Genomic DNA, 14943 nt, shown 5'->3' on the forward strand with positions numbered 1-14943 from the left:
AAAGGTTTGATTTCCAAACTTTATTATTCATATCAGAGCATACTCTATAGACTTCTTACAAACAAAGATTTGTCTGTATGAATCCAATGCAGTAATAGCTGCCCTTTTAGAATTAACATCTCGACAATGAAATGTCAAATAAAGGGAAATACTTGTTGTATGAAACAAGATTAATGTTCACCTCAAATATGAAACTGGCATTTAAGCAGGAGTTTCTGATAGAAAAGAAGTTCCTGTGGTAGCTGTGGGGGGGAGGGATGTAGAGAAATGCCTTTGCTATTTCACTTAGTTTGGTCTCTAAAATAGAGAAAATTATTAATTTTGTATTAGTATGTGTTCAGCTTCCATTAATGCCACTTCCATGCATCCCTAAGAAATGAAGGATCTGATTACAGAACTTGGTTTTATTGTCTAGTAATTGTGGTACAAAATGACTGTTGCAAGAAATTATTTCCCCAGGTAAGAAAATGAGCACTCAACGACATATTGGTAATGATGAAGTAAGAAATTTAAGAATTACTTCTTCACCTAAAATTCATGGTTTATTTCAGTTCCACTGATGGAATTTTTCATTTTCTTCAATGATCAGTCACAACTCTCACCCCTTGGTATGTATATACAGAAGTGTTATGTGCCAGCCTCAGCAGGTACAACCACAAACCAAATGAGCGTTTTTACAGGAGACAGTTTGCTTTTATAGCGATCACACACTGATGTGAACATAGACTAAAAAGAACAAATGTTGTTTTAATAAGGATTTTTTACAGTAGGCATAGATATAAAAGTTTTTTCAAATTATTTTCACAGGTATCACTGAACATTTCATAGCTGTCTGTTACAGAAGCACCACCAAGTGCTTTGAGTCTTTCATTTATTATACACAGTTAAAATATATTACACTTCTGAAGGTATCTTAAATCACTGAACAGTTTTGCTAGCATCTTAATGAGCCAAATGGGAGTAAAAGGCAGTCCACATTCATGATGTGAATATACAGTAAGGTGTTTGACATCCTATGAACTCATTGCTCATGTTCTCAAAATAACCATGGTGATGAGACCTGAAAGACAAGAATTAAGAACTAAATACTTCTATTTCACTCAAAATAAAACATTTAAAATAAAGAGTTTACCCTGTCACAGGCCAGAAAATATGGTCGAAGTACACAAATGCATGCAGAATGCATTTATGTACACACTTAAATATTAGAAGTATTGCTCCAAATTTTGACATAGTCAAAAATCAATGCTGACATGTGGTGCATCTAATAACTGAATGTCAAAGAAGGTAGAAATACTCCAAACAATTATTGCCCTCTCTGCTGGAAAATCTTAACATTGAACTTTTGACTGGGCTAACTGTAACAGCAAACCCCATTCCTCATGGGGGCCAGTTATGGGCAGTGTCATCCAAATGCTGAATCATCAGTAAGGCAGATCAGTTGAAGGCTCCAAGGCTTTTTTCTGCTCTGTGAATAATAACTGATCAAAGACCAGTTTCAACAAAGATGTTAAGCTTCCTTATCAGTTTGCAGAGGGAGCTTTCAACAGACTCTTTGTTGTGACCTTTAGAGAGGGAGGAAAAAAAAGGCAGCTCTGATAGAGGTTAAAAACTATTAAAAGCAGATGAAAACAGGAAACAGGGGCTAATAAACCTACCCATGAAACACTGAAAAGTTCATCTTAATTATATGCTGATACAGGAAAAAGTACAAATCTGCAGTTTTTAGCCATGGGTTATATTGCACAAGGTGAGGTAGGTGGAAGAACACAGGGGCTCCCTGAATTCCAGCCTTATGTAACATCAAAATAACAATTTATCAGTTCTTGAGCAATCTCGCTTTCTTGCAGGCTCAGATGATGTCACTATAACAGCTTTTCACTGCAGAAAGCTCAGCTAAAACCTACAGATCTCACCATGGATAAAGACATTTCTGAGACTGTTTTATCTCCTGCCACTCCATACTGATGGAACTTGGCTACTTTATGAAAATGGTGAGGGCAGAAGCACTGTCTTCCATTAGATCAGCCATTTATCCCTTAAAGAGGAACTACAGCTCAGCTATTTCTTAAGGTTTGTACTGGTTCAGACAATCAGTGCTCCCACAGCTGCTGGATCCTTAGCTTGGATCAATTCCATCACCTCAGAGGAACAGCAGAAGCTTCTGCAGAACAGCCTGCACCACTTGTACAGGGACTTGAGACAATAAAGGGTTTAACTCATTTCTGTAAATCAGATCCTTCTCAAATATCACAGAGTCCTGTTTGTGTGGTATAACAACCCTTTCCAATTAAATGCTCCACAATCCAGTTGTACTTCCCTGTGGAACAAAGTGGTTTCAACTTCTCAAGAGCAATTGACTTTCTACATGAGCAAGAGCTGCACACAAAAGAATCTGTCCATGAACACTAAAAGCACTGCCAGCAAAGAAGTCAAAACCTTTCAAAACTTCATAGGGAATCTACAAACAGGTTCAGCTTTTGCAAATGTATAAAGTCAAAAGGTTTAAAACTGTAGCTGACACCAGCAGAACCTGGAGTAATTTTCAAAAGCAGAAATAAAAACCAAGTGAGGAGTACTGCAAGGTCCTGATCTGAGAATCCATCAGCATCAGCCTGGGCAAAGAGCCACAAGTGAGATTTCAAACCACTTCAGCAGATGGACCTTTGTGAGTCAGCAGAGTGTGCATGAACCATCAGAACTTGCACCTTTCCCCATCACTACCTCACCTCTAGCTATCAGTTTGGAGCTGCCTAGCTCTTTTCCTTTAAATCCTCATTTCTGCCAGGTAGTGGGAGAGGAGAACTGAGCTTAGTGTTACTGTTCTTCAAATCTGAAACAGTTATAGAGAAATAGTCATAACAAATGAAATGTGCAACTCATCTATGCTAGCTAATGCAGGAGCAAGTTACAAATCAGGAAGAACTGGGCATGGTAGTGGTCTCAGACAGGGTTTACAACAACTTACTGCTACACATATCAACTCCTGATTAAACAGGCACTGAGAATCAAGCCTTGAAAAACAGCTCAGGGGGCTAGAGAGAAACACAATGACACATTCTACATTCTGCAAGAGATTAACTATTGCAATGCAAGGGTAAGAAACAGCACATTCCATTCAGGTGTGTTGGCAGATGACTGTTACTGGCCCATCATCAAATAAAGCTGAAATTAGCACGTAGGGGCCTGTGTGCAATAGGTATCAACTCAAATCTGGTCTAAAACACAATAACTAACTTACCCTGCTATCACCATGGCTACAAATTAAGATGTAAGCTGAGATGCAAAACAAAACCTAATGTGGTGCTTTGTTTCCATCCAGTTTCCCAAGGCCACTGGCAAAGACAGGTAGAGTTTTCCAAACTCATAGATTTTGCAGGAAAATGTTTCTAAAATCCAAAGTACTCACCTAAAACATAAGCAGCTACTAACTTTTGATTCACACTTAAGTGGAGGTAGAGAGGCACCAGGGATTCCATTTCCCCCAATGTAGGTAGCATTAGTGCTGCAACACACACCACTCCAAGGAAGACTGTGAGTAAACTAGGTCCCGACGAGGCAGTTCTGTTTTCTGAAAAGCAACAAAGCACCAATTGTAAGGAAGATCTAAATAATATAAACACTAAATATTCTGCAAAAATGTCTGCAGTACATGGGAGCTGAAATATCCTCAGATTGTCCTTTTTGCTCTGCAGTTTGCAGGGGGTGGAAGCCAAGTCTTAAACCCACCCTTCTAAACCTTCTGCATTCTGCAGTGGAGCAGGCTGCTCCCTGTTCTGATGCTGGAACTTGTTTTCACATGACTTCCCAAACCACTCCCTTCTGGAGGAACAGAGCCTGCCAGGCCCAGTTGCTATATATACACACTCAGGACAGCTGGATGTCTCAGCTATGCTTGAGGTTTCCCTGTGCATCCTGACTCCATTCCTTGATATGTTCCTTCAGTGATCAGTAATCCATCAATCTGAGCACCCAAAAGACCTGCACAGGCAGAAAAGCTCACACCTCCTGAACAAAACCTGCCTGCAGCAGGAGCACAGGTTCCTGGGCCAGATGAGCTCCCCTTCATTCTTTACAGGGTTCAGGGGCTATACCTGAGCCAGTCAGTTTAGATGCCACAAATCAGTAAAATTTGAATCCTACTTTAAAAACTGTGAGAGTGCACCACTCTGACAGTCCAGTATTATCAGAATAAGAAAATGCAAACCACAGACAATAAAGAGTCCTTCACAGTCTTTATTGTCCTGCAATTTAACAGCTGGAACCTACTCAAAGGCCCACTGTGTCATCTTTGAAAAGAGCTGTTAACATGTTAGCTGAATACCTCGAACCAAATCCTTAAGACCCACTGGAAAATAGCCAATGTTTTTACCAACTTCTCCTATTCTCAGTGACTAGCAATATGTGCTCTATTTTAATGCCACAAATCTTATTTCCAGGTTGCAAAACTGCAGTTTCTTTGTTTACTGCTTCTTTTTTCACTACAGCATACCACAGTCAATGAGGTTTTTAAGCAGAGAAACAGCATTTGGAGTAAGATCAGTATCAGATTGTTCAGGATGGCTCAGGCCCTCTGTCCTGGATCAACTATCACAGGAACATTTTGTTCTGTGAGCCCAGAGACCTTTGTGGGTTTGCTTTAACTGTGTATCCTACTAATATCTATTATGAGGGTTTTTTTTTTAATTAAAAGTGTTTCACCAGCCAACAAACTCAGTATAAATAGTGAAACATTCAATTTAACAACATGAATACCCTCAAGGAGGTTCATCTATTTTCTGGAATTGGTTTTTGTTGTCCTGAAAAATATAACAGCGATAAGAACATTTCAGTATGAATCAGTAAAAGTAAGAAGAATGTAGACAATCAAGAATCAGTTTAGATTCATTTGAGGTACAACTTGACACTTTATATCCTATCCCTTCCATTTAACTGTCTGGCCCAGGTTTTCAAGACTGTTGATTCACTTCCTCAGTGTGTGTATGAAACACGCAGAGTTTTCAGCCACCAACTGTGCTCTTCTGTTCTTGTGGGACAGACAAAGGACAGGGCACAGAACAAGGAGCACTTTAGAAGATGTTCTGGCAATATTTCCTGCTCATCAGGAAATGGGGGATTAAGGGTTTGGAACAAACTCACAAGGGGCATATGTTTTGAAAGAGCCCAAGGGAAAAAGTAACTAGCATCCTTTCACAGATAAATTCCCATTGTCTGTATGAGAACTCCTGCTCCAGAGGAACAGTGGATGCACTCTCCAAGGTATGACACACAAACACAGGGCAGCAAAGGGCCTTGATTGATCAACACAGCATAAACAGAATAGCCACAGTTTGGGCTCCTGAATACTGTCATCCTCAAGTGAAAAAGACAGCAGTCCTACAGGTAAGAAAAATGAATTATTTTTAAAAATTATTTTAAAATGTATTTCTTTTTAATTTAAAACTGTTTTTGAGTCTAGTCACTTGAGCTATTCAAAACTGATTCAGAACATAGGAGAGGAAAAAGATTTCAGTTACCTGGTTGACACAAAGTCTGCTCAAAAAAGACACTTTCAGCCAGGTGTTCTTTTATTCGTTTTTCCTCCTCTTCCTTTTGTTGTTGTTGTTCCTTTGCAGATGGAAGCAGAGTAGCAATAATCTCCTTTTTCCCCAATGCTTTCCTCTGGCTCTGCTCAGACACTTGGAGTCGGAATTTATCTATGACACCATAGTAAGAGGCCCGAACGTCTCTGTGACGAATCACACTGCAGAAAAACAACATTTTCAAACAGATGAGCTGCTAAGAAGCAGGCCTGTTGTGGAATTACATCCTATATCACAAAGTCTGCCCTCTGTCCCCCCTCCTCCAGATAAACTGGAATAATCCAGACCTCCATTACCTCCTCCACCACTCAATGTTCTTGAATACCTGATCTTACCTCCTCTCTCCCCTCCCTATGCTTGCTTTAATTCCCAAATATAAATGCTCCTGGCCAAACAGGACAGTTAATTCTTTATCCCAAGCACATCTTTGCCTCAATCTGAGGCCCTGCTGCCAATTGATGAAACATCAATGACCTGAAAGATGTCCCCTCCTCCTGTATCAAAGTTGTTTGATGCTGGCCAGTGATTTTAAAAGGATTGAGGGGACTGGAGTGGCCAGGGAAGGAAAGGAGTTGGGCAGGTGTTTGGCAAGCAACAGTCCAGCTTCTGGAGGAAACCAGGCTCAAAGCTTTGCAATTCTACTTTCTCAGAAGCAAAACTCATTCCCTCTATAGACAAGAGTCAGCTAGGGATTTTCAAAATCAGAAACCCACCACTGAGAGCATGTTTGGAACCTATAAAAAGCACAGTTTTAAAATAGCACTGATCAACAGCAAAACAGACCTCTGAGCAGTGCTGTGCTCAACTGCCTCCTCTCTGCATTTGTGATTCATCATGAGAATACATATCTAGCATTGAAAAGCTACAGCATTTGGGTTTTGAATTGTTATCAGCTCTTAGGGTAAATAAGGTTTTCAACTATTTTTCCAGATGTTTTTTGTTAAAGGTTATTCTAAGTTTCCAAGATAACAGCAGCTGATCTGAAGAACACACATACAAAGAAGAAAGTTGTCATCTCATGAGGGAGGAAAAATGACTGTACCCTTAGAGACACAGAATAGGAGTCTTAAAATTCTTCAAGAAACCAATCTTTGTGATACTATATACATTAAAATGCTGCAAGAAATAGATTTTTGTTTTTCAGTCCTTATTTAAAGGAACTATATCACATCAAGATATCTACAAGCATTAGCACGTAGCCAGTGCTTGCAACTGGTATCTGGTTTGAATGGACTATTCAACACAGAAACAGAGACCGAGTCATCCCCTCAGCAAGAGGCTGCAGTGATGTTTTACGTCACTTCAGAGGCAAAGCAGAGTGCCTGTGACAGCCTTCCAGCAAGTGGAGTGTTGGCTGGGCAACTGCCTTCACTAAAACAAAAGGCTTTTTGCCCCCACAACCCTAATTCATCCAGCTCTCAGCATATCAGTACAGCAGATCAACTCTGATTTCTTCCTTTAACACTTCCTTTTAAATTGGTGTTCCTACTCCTAGTGCCATGGTACCAGCTACCAACCTAAACAGAATCTTTACATAACACTGTGCTAGGAGAACACGTATCTGCTGCCAAGCAAGGAGATATTTTCTGCAGACCCTTATAAACAGATACATTCTCCTGTTTCTTTTTAGAGATCATTGCATAATTGGAAGCTCTGTAGAAGATCTGTTTATCTGGCAAATGGCCACACTTGCATAGTACTGCTCATATCCTAGCAGTAAACACTGTCCTTCGACAGCAACCACTGGAGTTGGATGGGGGGTTTTGCTGCACAGAAAAATCCCCTTGGAACATGTGTCTGTCTTATTTTCCTTTATTTAATAAAACACATTTGTTTAACTAAATGTAATCAAGCTTGTGTAAATGTCTTCTAAAGAATGGAATAGCTCACTGGTACACTGGTATAGTCTGACCTGTTTAGTTCCATTTTTAGCATTGTTGCCCCTGCTTACTGAAACCTTGCAGTTCCATGTTCTAAGCTTCCTTTCTATTTCATGAGTCCTTGGAATTTTTCAAATTGCACCTAAGGAAAACAGTCTATAGGAATAAAGAGCCATTCCCCAAGAACAGTTATTATTTATCTGACAAAGGGTTTCTGTATATGGCCATTTGTTAGACAGAGAGTCCAGGTGGTCTTTTACAGTTTGGAAAATGTCTATTCAAAAAGTTCAGTCTGCTCTTTTAGGTACTTCAGATTTTCTTCAGCTGTATATTATTTATATTCTATTTGCCACAGAAATAATGTGGCAAATAGAAGATAAAAAGAGTTGGTCTATTTTAGCTTTTACACCTACTCTGCTTCAGCTTTCGGCAGCCTACAGACCCTGAACATTACTGTGGTCACTTAGGCAGCCTCCTTCTGTTCTGAGTTACTGGGCTAAGACCTGACAGGAGAGATAAAGGGCAGGCACAGAGATCTGAGGATGGGTGGTCAGGGTGAAAGGTAGGCAAAACTACCTTTATTTACATGGCCCAGGAAAATGTGCTCAGTAGAACTGCATACATTTCCATTTTGTCAATCTGCAAACAAATATTTCTCACAAACAAATCTCAACCCTGGGGGTTTTGCTTTTCTTGTTATTTCTAACAAAAAGGTGCTCAGAGAAGGCTCATATTACTCTTGCTCCTGGTTTACAAACTGGTTTACAAACATTACAAGATGCATTTACTGGCATTTTATTTATGCCCAAAGGCAAAATTAAAGAAAGATGTATCTCCAGTATTGTAATAACTCTGCTCTAGAGGGACAGAACAGCAAAAATCAGAACCACAAGTATATACAGGAGATTAGGAAAACATATATTTATCCAACTTATGTATTATAACATGCATGCTGTCATTTACAACCTCTTAAATAACAAAGGAAATTAAGGTAATAAAATGTTGTATATTAGGAAAAAACCCAACCAACTTCTACTTACATATCAACACAGCACTGAGGCTTCACTGCACCAGTAGCATCCACCACCGCATATTTATTTGGAGTTGTACAAAGAACTGCAAGGAAAAGGACAGGAGTGGTAACAAATCATGAACTAATACATCACCAGTTCATCAACAGATACATGTAGAGAGACGAGTTTGGTTTTGTGGTTTTGTCACAGATATGATTTTTACATTAATTATAATTGGACCGTTCAAGATCATCAACTAGCCCTTAAATAGAACTTAACCTAAGAAACCCACCTTTGAATTTTAAGGCAAACTCATAGGGGTTATATAGAGTCAACACCTGCTTGTGTGTTGACTGGTCATCTGCATAAAATATAAGTTCTGTAGGAAAAACAAAAACAGGAAGATTTCCTTCCACTAACTCTGGCTGTCTTTTTTGTTGCTGCATTGGCACTGAATCCTCCTTGCTGCTTCTTGTGTTCTTATGCTTTTGTATCCTCAGAGACTTCAGCTTTTGAATCGTTTAAGAATTCCAAAGCATTTTGGCAATTCTAAAGGAAAAAAAGGGGAAAAAAAAGAGAAAAGGCAAGAAGATTATTTCCATAAGTCTATACTAAACTAAGGCAGTTAACAAAGGTGCAAAAATATAAAATACGATGCTTGATTATGAATCTACCTCTACTTATGTTCCTTCAAAAATATTGAAATAGAAAAAAATATTTGCACTGAGCTTCCATCTATTTAACAAATTGCTACAAAATAAATGGATAAGCACCTGTCCAGTATATCATGACTAGGGCTGCTTATGCTGGGTCTTTGCAACACAAACCAAACAATGACAGCAGAAAGAAATCCCATCCTTGCCTCAGGACAGCAACACATCAGAAACACGAGGGCAGAAATGAGGAAATGCAAGGACACTGAGGCAGCAGGAGTCACTGTTTGGGCAGGAACCTTTCTGTGGGGATGACCTCCCTGGATGAGGTTTAACAAGTTAGGAATCTCCTCACCTAGGCACCCAGGTACGTCAAATCCCAGGGATTCAGAACAATGGAATGGGGAACGCCTTCATGTCTTGTTTAAATCAAACTCCCTGTTCCAACTGCATAGTTACAGGTCATGAATGGAAAAATGACTGGGATGAGTAACAGCAAACAGATTTGGGATTCACTGTTTTATTAAGAGATGACAGGTTTTCTACCACCACTACCTCTAACCAAAGTACAATCATCACAATTCTCCCTCTGCCACCCCCCACAGTTCTGTTTTATTTTGAGTGACATTCCAGAACTAAAACCAGAACCAATGACCCAACCAAGAAACAATCCCAAATGTAATTCATAAAATAAAATTAAGGCCAGACTCCTCAGCACACATACCATTGACTCAACACATGACAGAGAGAACAAAGTCTTTCTCCTCCCATGAAGAAGGTCACATTTTACTGCAGCTTCTATAGATTAATTATCAAACTGAAGGTGTCCTTTGAGGTCTAACTTTATAGCAAAAAGTATTGAAACAACAAAAAGTTCCTACTGACTCATTAGATGTCATTTCCACTTCCCATAGAGCCTTTTAGAACAAGGTACATTTTACCTGTTCTCCAGCTCAATACACTGGATAGTTGCACCTTAAAGAATTTAGCTTCTGACATTTCTAGCAGCAAATAGCCCAAACACTATGGACAATCAAAAACAAACACTTGTTTCCGCATTCTAAACATCACAACGATCACATTTGCAGGCACCAGATACATATTCCATACTTGAAACATGACACACATTCATGTGTTTACAAAAGTCTATCTGTCATACCATCAGGTTTACAGATTCTGATTGTTATTCACAAACTAAGCTTTTAATTTTATTTATTTAGTTATTAAAATAGCAAATTATCCCTGTAGAATTCAAGTTCATGGATCTCACTGGAATGTCTTTCCCCATGATCCAGTTCCTTTTCAGAGCACAGGTTTGTTTCCACTTCACTGAAATGCTACTAATAATATTCTGAAAACAAATCCCCAATGACAGTGTTCCAAGCTGATGTTCTGTTACCTTATTAAGAAGAGTCTAGAAAAAGAAATGGCTCCCTAAGTGGCAATTTGGGTTCTGAGTGCTTCTTGGAATTACAGTGAATCCCTTTTGTTTCAGAAGAACCAACAAACTCTGGAATGACTTTGTACAGCAAGGGCAAGTACTATTTCTTGAACAACTTCATGCACTATTGCAAAGTGAGTTTCATTGTTCCAGTCAAACATATTAAGACTATATGAAAAGCTAATGTGGAAAAACTGCCAGCACACAGGAATACAAAATACCTTTTGATGCTTGTCATAGGCAGAAGATTATTTATTTAAATTTCTTATACCAAAGTTAGCTCAATGCAGTATGCAGTAAGAATATGTTGGAATCTTTGGTTCTCATATCTATCTACACTTTGCATGCCATGTGTAACAGAAATACAAGCAAATTTTTACATTAACAAAAGGGATTTTTTTCAAATAAATGTTTGCAGCTACCATTAAACCAAGAGCAAGCTACTGCTACACAACTTAATTGACTATGCTTAATAAAATTTTCAATTATTATTTATAATAATAAGTATGATTTTGATGCTGTAGTTTTTTATTTAAACACTGCACATGTTTCATTCCAATTCCTGGCTTCATCCCACATCTTCGGTTTCTTCAGCTCCATCCGTGGGAAGTGTCCAGTGTCCAAAACCCCACAATTCTCAGTATCAGTGGAGGTATGGATCACCATGCCTATCAACAGGCTCATTTTTGTTACACATCTGTGTAAAACAGTGTGCACAGCTCCCAGGATCCCACAACCTGCATGTGGAAAGCCACCAATCTCAAAAAAGAATATCCCGTTATTGCTTCCTTTTCCTATTTAGCTTGGCTGGATGAGGAGCTACCGCCCCAACCTGCAAAAGCAACATCTGGCAGGCCTATAGCAGAGACATCTGCTGACACAGCAGTGTCATTCAGGGTATAAATTTCTGTATTCCTAGGCAAGCAAACCAGCATCCTTTTTGAGACAATGGTTTTAGCTGAGAAGTCACCTTGCTGGGGCATCTCACCAAGTGACAGCAGTAAAAGCACTTTTCCCAAAGACTGATGGATAAACCACACATGTGATAGGGAGATGTGATGGTTTAGTACTGATACTCTTGATAACAGCACATCTTTCCCATCAACAAGAATCTGCCAACACTTCTACAGAGGAAGTTTGTATCACCACAACTTCTTTGCCCAGATTAACCCCAGAGCAGCTCTAATGGTGAGAACAAGGTCATGTACCCCAGACAGTTCATGAACAGAAACTCAGCTGCTGCTCTTCTGCATCCCCACTGCACCACAACCACTAAATTTTGTGGTCAACAGCCACCACGATTACTTGCAGCACATAAAGGTGAGCACAAGCAAACCTGTCCCAGCCCAGGATCTGTGGTGTCAGGCCTGTGATCTGCACTGCACAGATGGGCTTCTCCCAGGATGGAATTCCCACAGGAGCAGGGATCTGTCACAGGTAACATTTGCCAGGGCCAGCGTGCAACACCTGAACAATGCCAGCTCACTTCCCAGCTCCCTTTGAAGTCCTGACAAACAATTGTCACTGGTATTTTTTCAGCACAATAGGGATCTTTCCTCCATTAAGTTACTAAATATATACTGCTGGTGTCACAATAGCACAGATCTGCCAGTGTTTCCTTTGAAATCCCTTTCTTCATAAATTTAACTTGACAGAGAAAAACACAAAGCAAAACGTAACTTCTCTCCAGGGTCAGAATTAACATCCATTGTGATTTGTTTTTACTTAACAAGTATCTGTTGAATAAATAAATCAACTGAGGAACTTTTTTGTTCCCATTTTAACTTCCAACAGCCTCATCACCATGGCTTCCCAGGGCATTTGTTGGTTGTTTTTCTTCATAACAACTGCAAATAACTCTACAGAATGTCATCGGGTAAACACTTCATTCTGAAGAAAACCTCTTTACAGTCATGCCTCCACACTGCTGATTTAAAAGTTGCCTAATTACAGTGTAATCTACTTTTGTTACATCTCATGATCTACCTCCTAAATCTACACAAGTCTTTCTACACTTTATGCTCAGTAAAACTGGTGTTTTTTGAGCACATATTTACCAAATAAACCACAAAGTCTTCAAAATTCCCTCCTATGCCAAACTGAGCAATCACTTTAAGCTACATGCAAATGCAGCATGGGATCTGAAGCACAGCATAAGCATTCTGTTTCTCCAAAATGTTTTGAAGGCCTCAACGTGCACTTACGCAAACCAATGTTTAAACTACCTGCAATTATTTGGGAGCGTCACCCAATGATGGGAGCACAGAGCCAGCAGCCAGGATGGCTGGATTCCATTGTTGCTAACTCTGTCACTGACACTCCATGACCTTGAGCAAGTTGGTTAACCTCACCTCAATTTGCTGATCTATGAAGGCGCACACATTCTACAAAGTATTTCAGTAGGCGGAAGGTCCCCTTTGAACCCACAGAGCTGCTCTGATTCTTTGCAAAACTGCTACTGTTTACCCCTCCACAGGATGATGAGAAATGTCACCAATAACTTGTGTCCAGGATGCTGTAAAATGAAACAGTCTCAGAGCATTAACTATTAGCATGGATGACCACATGCATAAATCATGCTGACACTGACAGCAAAATTTATTAGGACCACATTATTGTTTTAAATGCTGAAAAGATGACTAACAAAAGGAAATATTCAAATACAACTAAGAGGCATGAAAAGCCGTGAAAAATTAAGTAACAGCTGTGCACTGCTTCTGATCCATTCTGCTACAGGCTTGCAAGGATCCTAGAGAAGACATTCAAGGGCACGTGTGCTTTAGTCTCCATTTCCCCACTTTAAGTTTGTGTTTAATGCACTAAACTGGCTGATTTTCAAACGTGTGTTGCGCTCATTAGCGCTGCGTGGCCCCAAACCGCCTCGGCTTAACAGAGGGGAGCACTCTTCCCCGGGAGAGCGACGGGAGCAAAGGCGTTCCGAGCCGCGCCTGCAGCCGGCAGGGCACGGCGGTAATTGCACACTCTTAATTGATCCTCTTTGTTCTCCAGCGAGGAGCAGCAGCGATACGGGCAGAGGCAGCTGCGCGATAACGGCGCCTCCCGCAGCCGGCCCGGCCCCGCCGCACCGCCCGCAGCGAGCCCCGGCCCCGCTCCGCCGCCCCTCGCAGCGACCCCCGGCCTCGCAGCCGGCTCCGCACCGCCCGCAGCGAGCCCCGGCCCCGCGGGGAAGCGGCTCCAGACCGGGGCCTCGGAGCGCGGCCGCCGCCCCGCTCCTCGTCCCGGCCCCGCCGCGCTCCCGCAGGGCCTGCGGAGGGCAGGGGCGGCAGGCCCGGCCCGTGGGGCCGCGCGGCCCGGGACGGGCCAGGCCGGGCCGCGGGTGCCGCTCCGCTCGCCCGCCCCGTGCCCGCTGTCGCCCCCCGGCCCGACTCACCCGCCCGGGGCCGCTGGTGCGGGCTGGCGCGGCGCCCCTTTGTCCGCCCGTCACTGCGGGCAGCGCTGGGGCTGCTGGGACCGACCGGCCGCCGCCGCCGCCGCGTCACCGCCCCGCCCGCCGCCCGCCCCCGCCGCCATGTCGGGGCTGCCCCGGCACGCCGGGCTCCGGCGGGCTCGGTACGGCGGCGCTCGGCGCTGCTTCCCCCGCCCGGCAGCGCCGCCGGCTCCCCGGGCAGCGGCCGGCCCGGCGCCTCTCACCTGCGGGAGGTGTTTTTAATGGTACTGCACCTCATTCCTGAGGTTTGGCCCCGTCCCGGAGGGGTTCCTGCCCCTCTCCCGGCTCCCGCTGCTCTCGGGGCCGCCGTGCGTTCTGCCCTGCGGGCTCGCCCCGATGCCGCCCATCGCGGGCAGGTCCCCGCTGGAAGGGTCGCCCAGAGCCAGAGCAGCAGGGTTTGCGAGCGAACATCCAGGCGTGACCGCCTGCTCACCCAGCAGCACGGCTTAAATGGGACACACTGTCCCTGTAAACACTTCCATGCTCTTACCTTTGTTCTTTATTCCTCTTATTTACTTAATGTGCTTTCATTCAGTTAGGCTCTTTGTGGACTTCAGCTCGTACTGTGCGTTATCCACTGTATCATGTACATTATCCACTATATCATCTTCCCTTGTTTTTTTCCCCAACTTCCCCTCTGTATAATACAAACAAATCCATGTGTAATCACCACCCAGTATCATGCCAAACTTCAAGATCTTTAGTACAGAAAAATGTTTTTGTTGCAAGTCAAGTGGATAATTAAGATTTATGTTGAACCACCCAGTACAGGATTGCAAAATCTTTTACCCATTACCAAGCTTTACCCTTCAGTGAAATGAACACAAGTCCGTGGTGAAATAAACACAGCAGCCATGAGTGTTTCACAATAACATAATGAAACAATCCAGAACAGGAAGTAACATATTTAAAATCATGGAAGACAT

At 42.1% G+C, this 14943-nt stretch overlaps 1 protein-coding gene across 1 annotated transcript; it reads right to left on the reverse strand.

Annotated features, from left to right (window-relative positions):
• MOSPD1 (motile sperm domain containing 1) lies at positions 1–14050 on the reverse strand. The gene is made up of 6 exons (XM_066559596.1): positions 13961–14050; positions 8768–9024; positions 8503–8578; positions 5517–5743; positions 3410–3571; positions 1–1060 (listed from the first exon to the last, which is right to left on the reverse strand). The coding sequence occupies exons 2-6, from the start codon at positions 8919–8921 to the stop codon at positions 1029–1031; spliced, it is 651 nt and encodes a 216-aa protein (XP_066415693.1). The 5' UTR covers positions 8922–9024; positions 13961–14050; the 3' UTR covers positions 1–1028.
• Between the last annotated feature and the right edge of the window lie 893 nt (positions 14051–14943).

The sequence above is a fragment of the Molothrus aeneus genome, chromosome 14 (assembly GCF_037042795.1).
Source record: "Molothrus aeneus isolate 106 chromosome 14, BPBGC_Maene_1.0, whole genome shotgun sequence".
Lineage (NCBI taxonomy): Eukaryota > Metazoa > Chordata > Aves > Passeriformes > Icteridae > Molothrus > Molothrus aeneus.

Bases quoted from the DNA above. Each gene is read 5' to 3' on its own strand.
- MOSPD1 (XM_066559596.1), bottom strand. From the start codon at position 8,921: ATGCAGCAACAAAAAAGACAGCCAGAGTTAGTGGAAGGAAATCTTCCT. The intron at 8,579-8,767 runs GTGGGTTTCTTA...TTTTCCTTGCAG, and splicing joins GTTTGCCTTAAAATTCAAAG to TTCTTTGTACAACTCCAAAT. The intron at 3,572-5,516 runs GTAACTGAAATC...GTTGCTTTTCAG, and splicing joins GCAGACTTTGTGTCAACCAG to AAAACAGAACTGCCTCGTCG.